General features: G+C 51.8%; 2 protein-coding genes across 3 annotated transcripts in view; one reads left to right on the top strand and one right to left on the bottom strand.

Annotated features, from left to right (window-relative positions):
- Positions 1-20,435, bottom strand: part of LOC119100304 (uncharacterized) — a gene marked incomplete at its 5' end in the record, with an annotated part of 121,517 nt that overhangs the window by 7,118 nt on the left and 93,964 nt on the right. Inside the window, 6 exon segments of the mRNA XM_037223410.1 lie at positions 11,465-11,691; positions 17,848-17,927; positions 18,114-18,300; positions 18,765-18,811; positions 19,765-19,919; positions 20,064-20,244. Coding sequence (XP_037079305.1) covers positions 11,465-11,691; positions 17,848-17,927; positions 18,114-18,300; positions 18,765-18,811; positions 19,765-19,919; positions 20,064-20,244 — 877 coding nt within the window.
- Positions 235-9,854, top strand: LOC119101590 (acetylcholine receptor subunit beta-like 2). 2 transcript variants are annotated; one of them, XM_037224938.1, is made up of 5 exons: positions 235-402; positions 1,908-1,990; positions 2,589-2,701; positions 3,564-3,797; positions 8,058-8,169. In XM_037224938.1, the coding sequence occupies exons 1-4, from the start codon at positions 251-253 to the stop codon at positions 3,765-3,767; spliced, it is 552 nt and encodes a 183-aa protein (XP_037080833.1). In that variant the 5' UTR covers positions 235-250; the 3' UTR covers positions 3,768-3,797; positions 8,058-8,169. The 2 variants fall into 2 exon arrangements, with proteins under 2 accessions (XP_037080833.1, XP_037080834.1); XM_037224939.1 differs by lacking the exon at positions 3,564-3,797 and having other exon boundaries at positions 8,058-9,854.

The following is a 20,435-nucleotide window of genomic DNA, read 5'->3' as shown; positions in this document are numbered from 1 at the left end:
GAACATCTTCTTCCAAGACGGGTTTTAATATTACCTCTTTGTACCCATATGTGAACGATGCGGGTGCCGGTAAAGCCTGTATCTCAAACTACGTCCAAACATGGGCAATGCAAAAATGTCCTGCCCAAGTGTTATGCGTGAACATAACTCGGACAAGACCATGATGCTGCTGCTGCAAAGAACCTTTTGATGCTGACGTGCATGTAAACTTCCGTGTCATCCAATGGCCAGGTCGCCAGCCACGCACAAGATGGCGCCGTGGGTGCGGCGCATCTTCCTGTACCTGATGCCGCGGCTTCTGCTGATGCGGCGGCCGCTGTACGGCCCGCGCCGCCAGAGCTTCGACCCCAAGACGCACCTGCACGACCACGTGTGCACGGCCGGCGCCGAGTACATGTCCGGGTGAGGCCGTCACTGCACGCGCACGGCGTACACACCGCGCAGTGGCGCGCATTCTGCCGCCTCCGGGAAGGCACGTCGCAGTGCGGAGCGCCGTCGGGACTGCGCTTCCTTCACCCCAGATGTGCCGGCGGCGCGTCGGTGTCGTCCGTTGGAAGATAATCGCGTACCTGTACCTGATGCGGACCGGAGGGCTGTTGCCTCATCAGACTGTTTTCATGACTACTCCCCGTCAGGGCGGCCCATTAGGGTCGCCATTGTGCCGGGCTATATGGGTTGGGTAGTGGGAGTACGTATGGTCACGCAGTAGCGCGATATAATGGCGCTTACCTCCGCTGCTGGGCCTATGACCGACGGCCAGCTCAAGTAATTTCTGGTTTGGGAGCCGTTTCGTAAGCCGCTTAGACCATTATCCGCTCCCGACGGGACGCAGCTGAATGCAGCCTGTATACGTACACTGTGTCGTTTCACATCGGTGTTTACCGAGTGTTCTCAAGGCGTCGATAATTTGGTCTGCATTCGACGTCGGTCAACTAATTCACATACTGACATCCATCAGCATTATCACCGCATGTAACACACCCGTGTTCGCGCGGTATCTCTCTCTCTCTCTCTCTCTCTCTCTCTCTCTCTCTCTCTCTCCTCTCTCTCTCTCTCTCTCTCTCTCTCTCTCTCTCTCTCTCTCTCTCTCTCTCTCTCTCTCTCTCTCTCTCTCTCTCTCTCCTCTCTCTCTCTCTTCCTCTCTCTCTCTCTCTCTCTCTCTCTTTCTCCACTTGACACCCTCACCACGGCCGGTATAGACCGGGCGGTGGTCCCGTGCCCGGCCACGTGCCGCCGCCGTGCGGACTGGAAGCAGGTGCGACCTGACGACGAGCCGTCGGCGTCGACACCGCCCCCGGCGCTCTGATGGATCCGCTCCGCGCACCAGTCGGCGCGGATGGGAGCGAGGGTGGGCGGCGGCGCCGGGACGGACAGGCGGAGAGACGGGGGAGGGGGGGGGGGCGACGGGAAAGGTAGCTGACTAGGGGCGCATTGTGGATGTTGCAATGGGTCAGAAGGTTCTGCTGTTGTAATGAAGGGGGAGAGCAGTGACTGCCGAGGAGGCGCATAGATGCACGGCGAAGGGAGCCGGGTGCTTTAGGGGTGGTGGCGCCTTTTATGAAAGAAATAAACGGACTATAGACTGCCGTGGAAGTGCTGGACGCTGGGAAAAAGAGAAAAGACTTAAGGAAAGCGACAGGATGATAGGGGCCGTCTAAAATGGAGAATGCATCCCTCCCCGAGAGCAGTACATCGCAGCGTCGCGCCGATCCGAGAGAGCCGCGGACGACCCGTCACCGCCCCTCGCTCTTCAGATGTGCTTTCTGGGCGAGGCCACGAAAGGTCGACGCCCGCGGCTTCCGCACCTCCAGAGGGCGCCTCGCTGTTCGAGCGTGTGCCCAGGGCGGTGCCGCGAGAGGTCGACGCCCACTGTTTCCTCACCTCCACCGGGCGTCCGTCTGTTGCAGCGACACGTTCCGGGACCCGTACGCCGACGACTCCACGCCATCGGCCTTCAAGATCAACGGCGGCTGCGGTGCCCAAAGCTCAGGTCTGACGCCAGGCATAGCTCGGCTGTTGGCGAGCATGCGGTACGGCATGTCGCCGCCGCCCCGCACCGGCCGACCTGGGCCGGCCCGTGGTGTCGTTAGCCAGCGTGTCGTGTGATGTCGTTAGCCAGCGTGTCGTAATCCCGCGGTGTCGCGGGCCAGCGTGGGTCGGCCCGCCGGTCCGTGTGCCGCGGTGGTGGCCACCCTGAGACGGAATCGGAAACTCCAAGATAGTGATCTTAATAACAGCCTCTTCGGTAGGCGACGGCCACAGCAAATGGTCAAGCGCCGTGTGGCGTCACGTGCAGAAGCACATGATGTGATGCGCATATAATGCTGAAGCACATGTCATGCTGAGTTATTTATGCGCTTCAGCCTTGCAGATGACCTTGCTCGCTGTTCTTTCAGCTCTCAGTATTTATTTACGGACAGAAGTCCTGACGTGTGCGACGTGTCAGCTTCACACTTCAGTGACGCTGCTGCATAACTGTAGGTTCTGTGTCAGGCATGAATAACTGAGCCGTTCTCGGGACGTGCCAGGGGGATGTGGACGTGTCAGGGGGGTGATGCAGCCGTCACGGGGGGCTGTGTGCTTGGCAGATATATTCGGCTGCAGCAGCGAGGAACCACAGTACTCTCCGGAGGTACAGCGCGCGCTGGAGGGTGTACAGTTCATAGCCCGGCACATTAAGGAGGAAGACAAAACCAACGAGGTAGCTCAGTACCGAACACAGCCTTCGCCATTCAGTGTGTGTTTTCTGGATGTTTCGTAGTCAGTTGCACCTGTTGCAAAGCAGGAAAAAGTCACAAGTTAATGCACATTTCACTTTTCCCTCTGGTTTATTGAATTAATTCCATCACATTGCAATGGGTGGAGAGATAAGTCATGAAGGAATGTTTTAAGTGTGGTCTGGTTCCCTATCCTCTTTCAAACAGACAAATAAACAAGGTACCACATTAAACTGCTTCTACATCTAGATTACCTCAATGAGGGCATTGCCAAGCATACCTATCTTTCCATCCATGCAATGACGTCACGTTTTATTATTTTCATCGGCACTTTTTGAAGCAGCTCTTAGCACATGTGCATTCTCTGAACTTTGAGCAGTCTTAAACATCTAGTTAGATGTTAAAAATAGCGCGGTAAGTAGCGAATGATCACGAGGTCTCTTACTCGGTGACCTTGTTACTGGCTGACCTTTTTTGTCACGGCCCTCTCAAACATGTTTGATTACCCAGCGGCAGATCCCCATCCTGCTTTGCTCTAATCAGGTTTTCGGTCTGCATGATAAACGTAAACACACGTCAGCTGGTGCCGCCGGTACCGCCCAGATCCGCTGTTGTGTGTGGCTCCTCGAGCTGCTCCAACCCAGGCCGCTGTGTGGCTCCAGCTGCCCAGCCCCAGCCCGCTGTGTGACTCCTCGAGGTGCACCAGCCCCGGCCTGCTGTTTGGGCCATCCAACTGCCCCAGCCCCGGACCGTTGTGTGACTTCTCCAGCCGCCCCAGCCCGCTCCGTGCGCTGTCTCTGTGTCTGCCGCTGCAGGACGGACCGTAAGGTGACTGCGTGATTTCAGGCTCGCGAGGAATGGAAGTACGCGGCGCTCGTACTCGACCGCCTCTTCCTGCTCCTCTTCCTCACTTCCAACGTCGCCGGCACGGCGCTCATTTTCCTGCGGGCGCCCTCCCTGTACGACTATAGTCGCCCCATAGACCTCGACGAAAGTACCATCGGCATCTATTCGCCGTCCCCGGGCGAGCCCGAGGAGGTGGGCATGTAAAGCGTTAAACCGGCCGACACGCGTCCATTGGTAGGTGACTGCCTGCCTGTCGTGTGGTGCGCCGCTGCCGTCGGCGAAACAGCTACTGCGCATGCTCAGTATCGCATGGACGTGGCGCCGGGCTTGAGGCAGTTAAATGGTCCGTAAAATGGCACTTTTCGGGGCGGATGGGGGCACTTGCAGGAGGTCCTCCGTCAGGCTGGTTCGCGTGCTTCAGGGTTCGGGTGCACGTCGTTCGGCGTGATGGTTCTGAAGCAATGGAGGATGTGTGGAGCCCTTCTGCGGTGAGTTTGTGACTGGGTGAAATTCTGGGTGACGGACGAACCGTTTGAAGCAGGCTGCACGTTCTAACAGAAGCGCCAGCACTCGAAACGCCATGTACACCTCATGCTTCGCCAGAAGTCCTCACTACTTGGGAATTTGGAAGTTAAGCAAGTTTCAGCATCTACTATAAGCGTTTGCTTTCATTATTGCGTTAAGCTATACCTCTTTTTTAAAGGGAACGTTCCGCATTTGAAGACATCTAATCAAGCATCGGATATGGAAAGTAAATGAAGATGGCTTCTCTAAATTATTATATACGCGATACTCATTAAGTAAGCTGCGTTTTGACATATTTCCGATCACGGACCTTGCTCACAGAAACGAAAACTTCAAATACATATTCACTTTAACTTTGATTTAACAAGAAGTCGAGCTTTTCAATTCTGTGAGCAAGATCCGTGACCAAAAACTCATTAAGAATGCAACTTGCTTAACGGATATCACATAAATCATTGAAAGAAGATCATCTTTACTGCCTTTTAATACTTGCCATGCCTTACGTTGCACAAGCACTGCACCACTTTAGAAACATTGTATGCGATGAAATAAGCTCACTTATAACTACTGGCAGGCTGTGAAAAAGTGGAGTGATTGAGTGGAGTAAGTGGGAAAGACTGCTGTAAACAGCACGGTTTCCCTGTTGAGTGAATATGCTCCTCAATGCGTCATTTTTTTGGTTGCGTCGTCGCACCTCGCACAACATTGATCGAGAGCCAATTGACGATCGTTACATCTGAAAACGTGTTCACGCACACCACACATAAACGATAAGACAGTTATATTTTTCTTGGTCTTGTTCGCCGCACGGCTAATGGAATGGCAGGATTTGAATAACGTTATGAATGACATGGATGCCTGGGTGAAAATGAAAAGGTCTCCACGAAATAGTCTGCAATAGTTTGCACATCTTCTTAGCTAAGCGGGCGTGTAGTTAAGAAGCTAGGGGATTTTAGTCTAAAGGAAGGCAGGACTGTGAACCGTACCGTACGATATTCACGATGGCTATAGACTACAAAACCCCATACAAATGAGAAACACTCCCTTTAGCCAAACATTTTTTTATGTTTTGGTCTTCAGGCAAAACGAACCTTGAAAACAACATATTAATACAAACCTATAGCGAGTGTTCAGGATATTTTTTTCAAATGTGCAAGGCATGGGAGAAACTAAGGTCAATAGGAATTAACATTTCGGTCACCCACTGAGCATCGCAATGCCTTCAAGTCGGGATATGTCAGAGAGTAAGAGCCAGCGGTGAAAAAAATACGAAACTAATTCTGACATTGACGATTTGGAATCTATGTGAGGCCACAACCTGAAATGTTTTGCTGCAAATAGTTGATATATATCGTATTACATACAAAATGCACTCATTTTAAGGTGGGGCCAATCGTGGTCAGACGTGATAAAAAATAGTGTGGCCAGAACAGCCAGCGTGAACATAAGTACTTTGATGTGTAATGTAATTAATTTATTGATGTAGGAAGTAAGATATGGTTGTTGCATAAAGCCGCTTTCTACCGCTTTAAACTTGGAAGCTGTCCTGACAAAGACTTAAGCTTATCGGGTTAATTCAATTTCTGCTCCCAGTAAGTGATGAGCCGGACCGTTTTCATGCAATACCGGTACGCCTTCGAGTCCTGCCCAATCTGCCAAGTAGATGTATGAATATTTGACTATCAGAAGCTCAGATCAGCGGTAGAACTGGAAGGTCCATCCGTCGGTTCGAGTCACTGTGATCAAATGATTCGCCACTCACCGGACGGCGTAGTGGTTACAAATGCGGTGAGTGGCTGATGTCTCGGTTTTGGTTATTTACTTGGTTACCTGGTTACTTGGCATATTCTTCTGCAACAGTCAGCGAAGGAGGGATCGCAGCTCGGGTGAGATGACAAGTTACATGCGTGAACGCCTGCGTGCGGCGACGACTGATCGGTCGATGTTGACAACGTTCTTGAAACACTCATCAATCTCTCCAGTGATGCCATTATCCGACCGAGCTTTAATGCCAATGCTGTTAGCGTTTGGTAAGCGCTAACGTCACTACCAAAGAGCGTTGTGAATGTCCATACAACAGGACCGCAGCCAGCAACAGTGCCAGTAAGTGCCTCCAGCCGCCCCGCACTAATACACACGGTCTGGTGAGCAGCGACAGCGTTTCCTTTGGTTTTCTCGTGGCTGGCTGCGCCGCCCGCCGCCGCGGACGACGCTCGTGTTCTGCCCGCGCCCGTGGCTGTTCGAAGAGGGCTAAGCCTGCTGGTGCTCGTGTGGTGACGGCTTTGCACCCATGCGGACTCCCCCTGCCCTACCCACTTACGGTGATTGGCATCCAGAGTCGCAGGTCTAAACACCCCGCTCTCGTCTGTTAACTTGCATACATTTTTCCGAAGTTGTCCAGATCTCACTCACCCAGCTTGCAGTTATTTTGTTTCTCAGCGGTTATTAGGTTGGCTGTGTTCCCAGCGCACAGTTTATGTTCATATGTTTATGTTTTGTTACGTTGAATGGTGTTGCCACTTGCGTCTCAACTTCTTTCGATGTAGGTTGAAACTTAACTTCCTATCTGCATTATTTGCAGTTCCTATTTCCACGGCTCTCATCACGCTATTGACTCCCAGGTAGGCGCCGGACGACCCCCACCCCGCACGAGCCACCACACCAACCGAACCCCCTTCTATGCACGCATTTGTCTGCTGAACACGCCGACTCTTTCCGGCACCCCTGTCTCAACTCCTGCATCTCCGCTTGCGGCTGTTTCAGCCTCGAACTTGGCACCGCTCTGCCATGCTCCTTGTCGGGCAGCCGAGCTCTGGCGGCCGGCGCTGTTTGTGCGCCTCTGCCAGCGTGTCGCTGGGGGTGCGGTGCACGCGTCTGGCTCTGCATGCCGCCTGCGTGGCTGCCGTGCCGCCGTGGCCACCGAGCGCAGTCTGCTCACAGCCTGTCCGTATACTGTTTTGTTCAGCTGCTCACCAGATGCCTCTAACCGATGGGTGTGGGCGGCGCGTTGCGAGAAAGGGGTTTCGGCCGCCAACCGATAAGGGAGGGCTCGGTCGTTAACCGATCTCGATGAGGGAGGGGAGGGGGGGGGGGGGGCGGCCACGGCTAGCGGAGCCGGCTCAGAGCCGATCGGGCGGCGCTCGGCGGAGGCGCCGACTGCGCGCCGTTATCGCCGCCGCGAGCCCGCACAGCGAGCCTCGGTCGGCCGTTCAGAGCGGCTTTGCGTGCCGGGGGTCGTTCGCTGGAGATTGCGACCGCTGGGCGCCACGAGAGTCGTGATTCAATTCGCCCCCGCTCGTGAAACTGGCGCGGCCGAGCGAGGGGATGATCCCGATACGCGCTAACAAATTGTTATAAATCGATCATTCATCTCTACGTTCCTAACCACACGAAACTTGCATAAATTGGCCACTAACGGAGATAAAATGCCTTCTAATTGATGTAAATATGACGATCCCATTCCAACACAGTGCAATGCGAATCAGAGCAATGCCATCGCAGTGGCATCCGCCTAAGTATCTGTTCCAGCTAACAAATCTTGTTTTCTCCGCGATTGAGTCCATTAGGGGCAACAGGGCGAGACCAGTGACCCACGCCAGACATCACGGTATGGATTCCACACCCCCGCCCCGATGGCGTTTTGCAAGACGCTGCGTCGCTTCAATGATATCGGTAATCCCTGGAGTGGTGGATCCATGCCTAGAGGTGTCATAACACTCCAATGCTGGTCATTAGTGCAGCATTATATGGGGATTTCCGAGTCTGTGCAATCTGTTTAAGCCCGTGGCATCACCGAATGCGTTTGCAGGCGACATGGAGCGTGTGTCAGGTGTGCCGCGCCGCTGCGGATCGGTGTCGTTGGTATCGGTGGTGTTGTTGGTGTCGGTGGTGTCGTTGGTGTCGGTGGTGCACCGCGTCTGCTGCGCGCCGTGCCCCACGCCGCGTCAGCTGCCGCCGTCGCTGTTCCAGATCATCCAGGACTGGAAGTACGTGGCGATGGTGCTGGACCGGCTCTTCCTGTGGCTGTTCACGTTGGCCTGCGTGCTCGGCGCGGTGGCCATCATCTTTCAGGCGCCGTCACTGTACGACACGCGCGAGTCGATCGACACCCAGTTCTCCAACATCAAGGTGCCGACGAGTGACCCCAGATACCGGGGCTGAACGCCGGCGCCAGCGGCGCTGCGCCATCTAGCCCGGCATCGGTCGCCCTCACCGGCACCTCCCCCAGTCGCCGGCTTCACTGTGCTTCGTTTCCGGCCGGCGAGTATTCTCGACGCGTCGGCCGCGCAAACGTGCAAGCGAACTCTACCACGTCAAGTGTGGCGTTGAACTGTATGAGTGGGCTTCGTGTGACGGGCTGTTCTCAGTTCCACCCAATGTCTGCTGATCAGTGTTAACTGTTGTGTATTTGGGCAGGCATGGGCAGGACGTTGGCTTTAGACAATACATCAGGCTCAGACTGTGTACTCAACGCTAGATGGGACAATAATCTTAAAAGGAATGTTCCACAGTGAAGAAATTGAGGCAAGCGTCAGATATGATGGAAAATTTTAATTATAGCTATTGGTATGCTTTCATGGTTCAAAAACTTCCCTAAATAGCAAAATTTCAAAGGCGAATTGCAAAAATGTTCCGCATTACGTCGTCACTTGATGACGTCACGGAAGTGTTCTGTGACGTCAGCAATGCCTGACGGCGTCTGAAAGCCAAACTTAAAGAACACCTCGAAACGCACGCAGGCTGACGCCAGCCAGCCATTCGTGTGGTGGCTACTCGAGGAATGCACGGCAGCATGAATAATACGATCACATAACAATGCTTTTGACAACAATGGCGCCCATGGATCGATGCCTGCATCATGACGCTTGTGCGAGCTGTCAAATTTGAACGTCTCGATTGAATATTTGCTCAATATATACTCATAGTAACACTATTTTATTAAAGTCGTTGAATAGTTTCCAAGCATGCATTCGGACACTCCGTTTAAGTACATTCGGACTGATTCGCGAGTCACCGGTGGTTATTTGTTATGTGCTTTGGATGTCTCTGGAAAGATTCCACCGATGTTTGTTGTAAGCAAATTAAAAACCAGTAGACGTTTTTACGCTGCTCATAAAATACATCTGAAGACGGAAACGTGCAATGCATAATCATTCTTCTTGCCGTACAAAATATGCCTTTGTGCAACTTTCATATTAGCCGTTTTCACGATGGGTTAATGCACCGAAAAGTTTTTAAAAAAGGTTTGAAATGTTTCTATAAAGTTTTAGTACATAATAAACATTCTGACAAGGAAAATCATGCTTACATGCAATTCCATTAATATGAAACAGGTAAACTTCATGTACAAAATGAAAACAAACTTGCTACATTAAGGGAGAGCATTTATAGATATTTCTTCAGCTCATGCCTTTAGTTCATCCAAATTCTAGGAAAATACTTTGCTTGGCAATCAGCGATGTGCGTCGGTCGAGGGCGATGGATGCCGGCTTCCCATTATTGTTTACACCGGTGTTGTTTGGAACAAGATGGGCTTTGATTATCACTTCATTCAAGGATCATTCATCTTGGATCATGTTAAGAAATGTAAGCCCCGTAAGCTCTGTAAATACCGTAAGTAAGCTCTGTAAGTAACGCATACCTATAAGCATGGCCGATAGGATATAGGAGTCTTTTATGTTGCGTCCGCGTCAGAGATGCCATGAAACGTTTTTATAAGGTTTGAAAAGCTTCGGTAAGAAAAAACTGAGATCACACCTGTCCATAAAAGCATCCTGTAGCCAACTAACCGAAATTTTATCAAACGCTGCGTCTGTGACCCTGCCCTCAAATCTCTGTAAAACATTTTTCACCAATTATCGCTCATAAAAGGTGTGTGATTGGAAAATGAACGCTGAAAAACCTTTAAAAATTTAAATGTTTTTGCATCTTAATCCTTCGTGAAAACGGCTATTGTGTAATATGCTACTAAGAGAATTTCAAACGACATGAGCATATAATTTACGATGAAGAACAGCATGCGGATTGCTGATAACATATCGGTATGGTATGTTGTAGAACCGTGTTTTTTCATGTTTTTTTGTAAGCGTTAGCAGCTTGGAACAATTGTTGTGAACCCCGAACAACGTTTTGCAGATGTAGCACAAATGGCACATGACTACTACGCACGTAGCTTTTTGGGAATATTCTAACTATAGTGCGTGATTCGGAGTGCTGCGATTTCGGATGTTATGCTTCTAGTCATCGGTGACTGTAAATATCGTTTAAGACTGAACGCAGTAGCTATAAGGGAATCGTTCACTGAAAACACATATTTGTTAGTTTGAGGGAGTTAGTGTTGGTCATTGTTCCGGCATATCCCGAGTGTCTCGCAGCGCTGTTGCGGTTGGACGGTGCGCGGACATGGCGAGCTGGACACTGAGAATTCACGTCGCCTGTTCTGCTGCGTGTGTGATGTCCGTGCATATGTGCTATCGGGTTCAGTCAAACAGAATGTGATCTTATCCAAGTAAATCTACACCCTTCAGGTTCGTAAAGCCGTCAGTGTATATTATCTGTCCGCGCTTGCCGACTGATGGGGACGTTGCTGCCTGATATTGAATGAACGCAAGACAAATTATTGTTACCCCAAAGCGGTGCCAAAGGTGCTATGTAACTGTGTACAGAAATGAGTGACTCCATTTTCCAGTATGCGTTATCGCCTGCTTCTTAGCGTCAGCTAGCTTTTGTATGCATCGCTACGCTCTTACGTTTGCGTATACGGGACTCGTGTCTACCAGCATTTGTTGAACCAAATCATTACAGGAGCATTGCTGAGGTACGCCAAAAATGTGTGTTTCTACTCCTTGACCACATCGCATTTGCACGTGGCTGCCTCACCTGTCAATTGCCCTTGGAACTGGTCCCAGCTGGTCAAACCCACTCTCATTCCTATGAAACAGCAGAATAGCTATTTCTACGTAAGTTAAGCGCCTATATCATAACAAAGACACCCCTACTAGACAAGCCGGCTCCATCCGCCACAGCAGCATGACAGCGGTGGATGGGACAGCACAGCGGCGAGCAGCGGTGACCCGCAGACAGCAGTGACACTGGCCAGCGCAGTCCGGGCAGTGACCCCCGCCGCGCACCAACACAGGTGACCGGCAGCCAGCAGTGACACTGGCCAGCGCAGTCCGGGCAGTGACCCCCGCCGCGCACCAACACAGGTGACCGGCAGCCAGCAGTGACACTGGCCAGCGCCGTCCGGGCAGTGACCCCCGCCGCGCACCAACACAGGTGACCGGCAGCCAGCAGTGACACTGGCCAGCGCCGTCCGGGCAGTGACCCCCGCCGCGCCCCGACACAGGTGACCGGCAGCCAGCAATGACACTGGCCAGCGCAGTCCGGGCAGTGACCCCCGCCGCACACCGACACAGGTGACCCGCAGCCAATCGGCGTGGTGCGCCGCCGGCCGGGCTGGTGGGCCGCCCGGGGGCCGCGAGAGGTGCCTCCGGCGCCGCTGCCTGCCGGCTCCGGTCGATAAGGCCCGAAGCCGGAGCGCGGTGGCCACAGAGTGCCGCGCAGCCGCAGACGCGGGGCGACGCGGCCTGTGGCGTGCTGCCTGAGGGCACACCGTCTCCGGCTGGGATCGGTCGTGCAAGAAAGAAGTCAACTTTTTGGTATTCTTTAAAAGCAGGCACATCTGCACGATTTTGGTTTACTTTTAACTGTCTGGACAACGTCCGGGAACAAAAGATAAGCTCATGTAGGTAAATTACGGTCGCGCGTTTGAATAGTCATCGTGTTTTTAATCCTAGTAAACCATTGCAGAAGTAGAATTAATGATTTGCTGCGCCTCCAGGGCATCAATAATTGTCGGACCTTCATTTTAATTCACTTTTGGTTGATTTCCCTCCTTAATTCAACAATTGCCAACAATCGGAAGCTGTTGGAAATGCACAAGGCCATGCCTCATTCCACATAACCCTTTCCCCTCTTAGTAAAGGGATCGATCCAACAAGACGAGATGTATACCTTTTCTTGTCACAGAGCAATAAGAAATATTCGAACATGAAGTGTCCGGGCTTGAATAGCCCCAACGCCTGGCATTCAAGATTTGGCGCCTGGACTCGGTCGTAGCGTCACAGACTGCAACGTTAGGGTGATAAAGTAACGTGACGTGGTGCTCGCGTCAGAGCGGAAAAGTGTTGTAGGGTAATCACCACCAAAGACTATCAAAGATGTGAAAACAAAACCAGGATTGAACATGGTATGCAGGAGCAGGTCATGCAAAGTGCTCTTGAAAAACATGCTGGAGGTATCAGGTATCATTCTGCTGCGGAAGACAACATTTGGCCCCGTTGCAGCACAAAGCGCGGCACAACGTCCAACTGACAGCTGATTGGCGGCGGCCGTTCGCGGTCAGGGCTCTGACCGTCGGAGCTGTCATTCCTGGTCACCTGACACTTCCCGTTACACAATCGGGCTGTGGAATAGGCCGTGGAAAAGTGCGTAGACCATTATTCTCAAGTCTTACTTGGGTCATAGTTTTAAGAAGAAAATTATGATTTCGGTAATTATGTGATGAAATGGCTCCTGATATAAATTACGGGTCCTTTATTGGCTTCGAATTGACCATCTTAGTTCAGTCTACAGGCAAGTGAGAAGCATTTCCTTTAAGGTCAAAACTTCGAAGGATCTGTACAGCGGAAAAGACAAAAACGAAACATGATCCACAACAGAAAATATGAAAGATCAGGGTAGATGTGAGTGCTTTTCGCTTCTCACTTCAAAAGCAGGTTTTTGGTGAACGCCATCCCGTTAGGTTTCCAACACAGGAACACTGAACTGCATGCTGATAAATAATTGCGTGACGTTATGTTCCAGTTCTGGTTATGAGACAATAATAGGTCGGCTGCTGGCTGGATTGAGAACAGCCCCACTTCACTGAGATCGTAGCAGCTCGTGCAGGTTTGTACTGGCCATCATGCGCAGGAGTCCACAAGCATAATTGCTGCAGTTTCCTTAAGCCGCTGAGCTGAAGAAATGCCTCCTATCTGGCCGGTAAAATGCCCAGGAGAGAAAGAGAGGGAACGAGAGAGAGAGAGGAAGAGAGAGAGAGAGAGAGAGAGAGAGAGAGAGAGAGAGAGGAGAGAGAGAGAGAGAGAGAGAGATAGAGAGAGAGAGAGAGAGAGAGAGAGAGAGAGAGAGAGAGAGAGATTCATATATATATATATATATATATATATATATATATATATATATATATATATATGGAGGGGGGGGGGGTTAAGGGGCGGCGCCAACGGAGAAGGGCAACGCGTCCTCCCATCATCGGATAGAAGGCAGTCTCGTCTATCGTAGCTGCCTTCCTGCAAGATGAAATGCATTTTTTCGCAGATATTCACTACGGTGTCCGTGCTGGCAATTTTTACGTAATGCAGCCTCCTCACACCGGTAGGATTGCCTTGTTCAAATACCATTACAAGGCTACTAGAACATCCAAAAGACTGCTCGTCATTATTCCCCTGCACTGGCAGAGCACGAAGTCTTCCGTGCCTCCATGCCTGGATTTTAAGGCCAGATTAGGTCATTTCAACATCATCCTGGCCTGGCAACCTGTAAATATCACAGTAAGGTACAAATCACTTATCAGCTATCATTATATGTTACAACCGAATGTTACACATATTTTAAGGGAATGATGAATGTTGCTATGAAATTGTAGCACACACACCTAAATGCAATATCCTGAATTCTCCCGGCATGACTGCTATAGTCGTATGCCCTATCTCAATGACCATCACGTATTATCACTGCGTTCACTGTCGTGTTTTGCGGCAAGTTAGGACACAAATAAACACGAATCCGAAAACTGGCATGTACTTCCTGTTCATTGTGCACTTTGAAACATTTTGTGCGCAGGCATCGCGCATAATGGCGTTATTATAGAGCATGTTGTTTTGTCATCGCTGCAAACGAGGAATTTGATGGACAATTTTGTGAATGTTGCTGTCATAACTAGATTATATCACAGCATTACCACATCTTTAAACAACTGTCTTTTGAACAGTTTTTGAGTGGGATTCAGCTCCAATTTGAAATGGAGACGGGGTCTGAGCCGGGCTTGGCCGGGGAACGGAAACCCGTTCCGCCTGCTGTATTACGACTCAGACAAGAAAATGGCGACGACGCTAGATGTAAAATAGTACGCCTTCATGCAATTGTTTTGTACGCGAGGGCAAAAGTAAATTTGCAAGCAGGTAATTTAAATAGTCAGGGTCAGTTTGAGGTCAAGACCGAGAATTTGGTGATTACTGCAGTACCATGCAGTTATATCATGCATACGCATTGTCTGTTTCTTTAAGCTTGCGAAAATTTTATGATTTTATAATTTGTAACTAAATGGCGTTCAGCGAACAATCCAACAGTGGATGGCCGGACTGTTCACATTGCCGCATAGGTCGGGTCCGTGTTTCCAACATCACTGCCAATCAGACGCATTTTTGGCATATTTCCTATCTTTCTAATCCTGGAACTTATAAAACAATAAATTCAAGTAGATTTACATCATGCTTTTAGTGTAAGATGAGTATGTACGTAAAAGAATAGTCGTAAAAATACTTCTTATTGAAAATGAGATCACTTGACCTAGTCAACAGTGTACAAAAAATGCAAAAAAGACGCAGTGGCGTAGCAAAGTATGGCGCAAAGAGGAGATATGGCCACCTGAGGCAAGATGTTTACAAAAGGTGCTGGGCAATTTCACGGGAATGCTGCCTGAATTCGGAGGATTTCGAAGAAAATTGACATTCGGTCCTCTGGGGAAAATGTTGGCCTCGAGTCCGGGGAAATGGTGCTGAAAATGTCTTGGGGCATTGTGTCGTTTTATTTTTACGGTGCACTTGAGGATTTTTAATGAGGTCACAAATGGCTCCCATTCGCACCAATTAGAAAGGCGATAAAACAGCATGCCGCTCATGCAACCTGACAAGGCCCCCGTTCATCGGTTTCTTCCGTCTTTTCTGGCCCGCAACATACATTTTCTTGATGGCGTTGGAGCTGTGAGTATCAAACATACGGAGGCACCCAGGGCACCCAGGCACCCACCATCGAAGACGCATGGGGCAACCGCAACCTAGCCATTTGCCAAATATCCATTTACATCATGCTTTTAGTGAAAGATGGGTATGTACGTAAATGAACAGTGGTAAAAATACTTCTTTTTCAAAATGAGATCACTTGACCTAGTCTACAGTATGCAAAAAAATGCAAGAAAATACAGTGACGTAGCCAGGCATGGTGCAAAGAGGAAATCATATATGGCGGCGGCGGCGGCATTATATATCATATAATCAATAGGCGGTGGCATCATATGTTCTCCGCAATGTGGGGCGCAACGCGCGGGAACCGACACAGAAGTCGTCACACTTCTGCGTCTTCTCATGACCTAGTCCGCCAGCTGAGTCACAGCTGAGCGCAGGTTCAGCGCGCGACAGCGGCTGAATATTGACTTCGCTTAATGGTGACGCAGAGGGGCATCAATGCAGCACGAGTGAGTCACGGCCATCGCTTTCTTCCGGTGAACCAAGGTTATGTTGGAGCTGCTGTTGCCAGAATAAGCGCGTCACGTTATAGAACGTTGCGCCGTGCTTATGGTCGTACCATAAACGACAGTGATGCAGACCCGGAAGGAGTTCAAGTAGATTGGTAATCTGAGAGATGGTAGAGATGGTAATTTTAAAGTTCAGTCAGTGCAGGTCACAGCCCTGCTCTTTTAAAGACTTAAAATACTCTGGTTTCTGAGCTCACGGCCGCGAACTTGTGCAGACCTTTTCAAGGACAGCCCGGCAAGCATGACGCCAAAAAAACGCGGTGCGAATGCTCTAACTCATTGGTCATATGGTACCCAAGGCCACGAAAATATGATCATGGAGTTGTTCGTGTCTGAACAACGTTGGCATCACATCTGGCAACAACGGACTTGAAATGGTTTTCAACCAATATAATGTGGTAAATGCAAGCTTCGAACATGCATCATGTTTTATGAAGCATGGTGCAGAAAGGTATGATGCATTTGCACCAGTTGTAATGAAAATAAATCCGGGAAACGAAAAAACTTACAAATAGCGCCATAATGCTCATGGAAGCAAATGATACAGAATCACGGAAAATATGTACAAGAGAAAGCCAAGACAGAGCAAGTTGAAATACTGCAAGGGAGGTACAAGTCCGCTGCAAGAGCTGTAAGTCCGCTGCGGTGGCAAATTCGCACGGCCAGTTTGGAAGCCGATCAGACGTCATGCAAACTTTACGTGACGCAGTCAAATAATGATGCATATAATCGTGACGCTGTGTTGTCTAGAGCAGTCTGTTGCACATAACAGCATGCTGCTCGTCACAAGTGATCTTATTTCATCGTAGCTGATACTTGCCTCAATATCTTTAAATGTGGAGCAGTCACTTTACTATTTTGATTAGCAAAACGAGAATTAACAAAAAGTACTTTGAATCAGGTGGCCAAGCCAAAGCGTAGCTCTGGGGCAAAAATATGAGAAATAGAACACTGTGACGCTTTTTCCACCGGGCTTATCAAATTTGTACACTGTTATGGCCAACTGGCCTAAATGACAGCCTGCACTGTGCTAAATAAGCTACGATGTTGCGAAAGGACCTTGCTGTCAGCTTGGAGCATGTGCCAACTTTAAAAGTTGGGAAGAGAGGGGAACAGATCCATTTGATTTTTTCCAGTCAACGTCCACGAGGTCAACACTAGATTTTCAGAAGGTTCTGGGCCTCGGTCTCTGTCCTGTTCCCCAGTTTCCGCACCCCCAGGCCTCATGGTGGTGCAGCGCATGATACATAGGGAATTTGCATAGCGATGACCCCTAAGAAGAGCGCCAATCATTATACTCTTGATTCCTCACCTGACTTTTTAAAAAATTGAACGGCTTTGATGGTTTTACGACAGTCGCCCTACCCAAAATTGGTGGCACCGCCCCTCTACACCCACCCACTCAACCATATGATTATATATATATATATATATATATATATATATATATATATATATATGCGTGTCTATATTGTATGTATGTATGTGTGTGTGTGTGTGCGTGTTTATGTATGCATATGTGTGTGCGTGTGTGTGTGTGCGTGCGTGTGTGCATGCATGCATGGGTGCTTGTGCGTGTGCGTGTGCGCGTGTTTGTGTGAATGTATGTGTATATATGCTCCACGGTTGGATTCTGCAGAACCAGACACACACATGGCGGGTAACAACAAACTGTTTCGAGTTTATTGACGCTCGCAAAAATAATTGACAGCTCGGAAAGCAAACAATTATTGATTGTCACACGAGTAAATGGCAACATGGCCCCAACCGACAGCACGCCCCACCACGCCCCTGTGCCGCTGACCGCACGCTGGAGCAGGCACACGCACGCACGCACACACGCACGCACGCATACAGGTAGGCATCCACACGCACTCAGGCGCGCTGGGAAGCTCTAGGGTTCGCACCGCTCGTTATTGCTACCGAACTGAGGATGGGTCGAGCACACTAGTATGGCACGGTCGCCCACGGTATCTAAAATGTAGACCACATTGAGCAAGATTTGCGATTAACAGCCGCCTGGCTAGGCGATCATGCATGCCGCTGACTCCCCACTCGGCAGACACGATCACGGAGCAGCTGCGGGACCAGCCAGTTCACCCCGCCGCAGCCGCGCACACTGGACGCCTCGGCTCGGCCGGTTGTCTCCAGACGACGCCTCACCCGCTCATGGTCAGTGTGCGAGCGGTCAGGCACGCGTCACTGCTCGCCAGACGCAGGCGGGCGCGGGACGCGTCACTGGCCTGGCGCGAGGCGCTCGCGGGGCGCGTCACCGGCCCGGCGCGAGGCGCTCGCGGGGCGCGTCACTGGCCCGTCGGGAGGTGCTCGCGTCACTGCGCCGCCGGCGTCTGCGCGCCCGGCGCCGTGGCGGACGGCGGCGTCACGCCGTCGGCAGGCGTCGGCGATACACGGCACTCCACTCGACGCACTCTTCCCCCGATCGACCTCATGCCGGCGTCGAGCACGGCGCCGGGCGCTGCCGGCTCTCTCTTGCGCACAGGCCACGCCGCCGGTCGGTCTCGGCCGCCCTTGCAGTCCTGCTGATGTGTGCGAAGCTGCTCGCATGCTTCCTTCGCGGTCGTCAGGGCTTGGCGGCTGCCTTTGTCCGACGACGCTCTGTGAAACCGCCCGCGAACACGTACTGTCGTTGGAGAGCCACGTTACGAATACCGTAGCGAGTGTCCGAAATCTGCCAGACGACGAAGAAATAAAGACTAATGGTAAATCGATGGCGACGGCTGGAGAAGCAATACCGTTTCGTTGGACATCAGCTGCGGGTACATTTCGTTTCCCGGCCGTTCTCTGCTCGCTCGGCGCTGCCTAGCGCCTGTACCGGAAGCGATGAATGAGGTGGAGCAGGGTCTCACCAAGCGGCCACCAACGAATTATACCCCGGCGCGCGGCCCAGCGCATCAGAAGGCCAATCTACGGCGGCAGCGTTCTGAAAATCCTTTCAAATTGGACTCAGCCCTCGGCGCCCAATGCTGTTCTCGGCGTGCGGCCTGGGTGCCAGCCCATGGCGGTATCGGGGGGCGCGGTCGCAAGGTCACGTCAGGCCAGCCGAGCGGGGCCCAGCGCACCGGTGCCGGTCGCGGGGCGCGCTGACCTCGTGCGTGCCGCCGGCCGCCTGCCGATGAGCGGGCCGACTGCCGAGGGAGCCGGCCAATGACCGTCCGGTGATAGGGGGTCTGGGCTCGAGACGGACCGTCACGCACCGGCACACCCGACCGAGCCGGAGCACGTCATGCTGGGCGGCGGCGCTCTTCGATGGGATTAAAACATCCCCGAGGCGGCAGCGGACGATCCCTGGCGCCACGGTGCGTTCGTGGCGGCCCTTCTGGCCCCCTGGGACGGGCAACCTGGTCTCCAGGGGCGACAGGCTGGATGGAAGTGGGATGGGTTGGAGAACGGTCGCCGTGCAACTCTGATACAGAGTCGTGCGTCCCATGATGGCCTCAAAATATTCCGCCCGATGCTTCATTCTTCGTGGAGTGTTAAACATGTGATAAATTATTTGGAATAAATTACCCGATGCAAACATAGGTACCTACAACATAATTTAGCCAAGCACTTGATCGGCATTGTGCTTTTGTAAATACAGCTGCAACAAAGTAAGCTTTATGCAATGCTACAAAAATGCAGCTCAATTCGACTTCATTAGCTTTCTCCTTTGATTTCTGTTATCCATTTTAGCAAACGTTTTACCTGGACCTTTTTGCATTTGAAATAAAATGGTTCCAATGAAACTACAACCGGGTAAAATTTGAATATCTCGCCAGAGTTTCGGGTAGGTAAGTTAATTTCTACTGAGACTCGGAGCCCCTAGCGTTTTCAGTCCTAAATCTAGCATCGGGGGGAATTAATTTGCTTAATCAAAGTCTTTCCGGAAGAAAAGGGTGAAATATACCATCTCATTTCAACTGCTATTAAATGGCATAGTTAGATTTAATTGGGGCCTCATGTAAGGTAATGCACACAGTTGCGGCGCCCTAAAGCAATGCGATAATGCGCTGGCCGGTTTGAAACACAGCTTCTCAGACAGCAGCTTCCACAACACATCCATCTCCGTCCGGGCCCGGCCTGCGGCTTCAGTGGTGGCGCCCTGAGGTCGGGCAGTGAGCGTGTGGTCGCGCCCAGTCGGCCGCGACGCGGCGCCTTGATGACGCCGGCTGTGCTCCAGCCGTCCCGGTCCGCCTTGATGACGACGCGGGTGTCCCCCGGCGCGCTCGGCCCGCCTTGATGACAATGTCGCCGGTGTCCGTGGCGCCGCTCGGCCGTGTCCAGCCGCCCGCCGCCGCCACTGTCGTCCATCAGCCGCGAGGACGCGCGCCGGCGCCCGTCGGCGTCGACGACGTCACGCGGCGCGGCTCACACGTCACCGGCGAAGACGGCCATCTGGTGCGCCACCTCCGACAGCTGCACGTCGATTGCCTGGGTGGTGTCGTACAGGAACGGCGACTCGCACAGGATGACGAACGTGCCGAGCAGCGAGACGACGCCGAACAGCAGCAGCAGCACCCTGTCGATCACCATGGCGATGAACGCCCAGTCCTGGTCCTCCTGCAATCAGACGGGCGACGCGATCAATAGGGTGGCGTCTGTTGCACGCCCGCCGACGCCGGCCGGCCAACTGCCGGCGCCGGCTCGCTTCGAACGAGCGAGCCGCGAACGAACGGGCGGCTCGCGGCTCGCGCGGCTCGCCGGTCGGCCGCCGTGGGCCCGAGTCCCTCCCGCGCGAGCCGCTGTTTACC

The sequence above is a fragment of the Pollicipes pollicipes genome, unplaced genomic scaffold (genome assembly GCF_011947565.3).
Source record: "Pollicipes pollicipes isolate AB1234 unplaced genomic scaffold, Ppol_2.1 Scaffold_4881;HRSCAF=5763_pilon_pilon_pilon, whole genome shotgun sequence".
NCBI lineage: Eukaryota > Metazoa > Arthropoda > Thecostraca > Pollicipedomorpha > Pollicipedidae > Pollicipes > Pollicipes pollicipes.
Note: the sequence above shows the minus strand (reverse complement) of the source record. Positions and strands in the feature narration are given on the sequence as shown.

What these genes read in the sequence shown, in the direction of transcription:
- LOC119101590 (XM_037224938.1), top strand. Translation starts at nt 251, where the DNA reads ATGGCGCCGTGGGTGCGGCGCATCTTCCTGTACCTGATGCCGCGGCTT. An exon ending in CTGCGGTGCCCAAAGCTCAG is followed by an intron (nt 1,991 to 2,588) that starts GTCTGACGCCAG and finishes TGTGCTTGGCAG; the next exon opens with ATATATTCGGCTGCAGCAGC. An exon ending in AGGAAGACAAAACCAACGAG is followed by an intron (nt 2,702 to 3,563) that starts GTAGCTCAGTAC and finishes GCGTGATTTCAG; the next exon opens with GCTCGCGAGGAATGGAAGTA.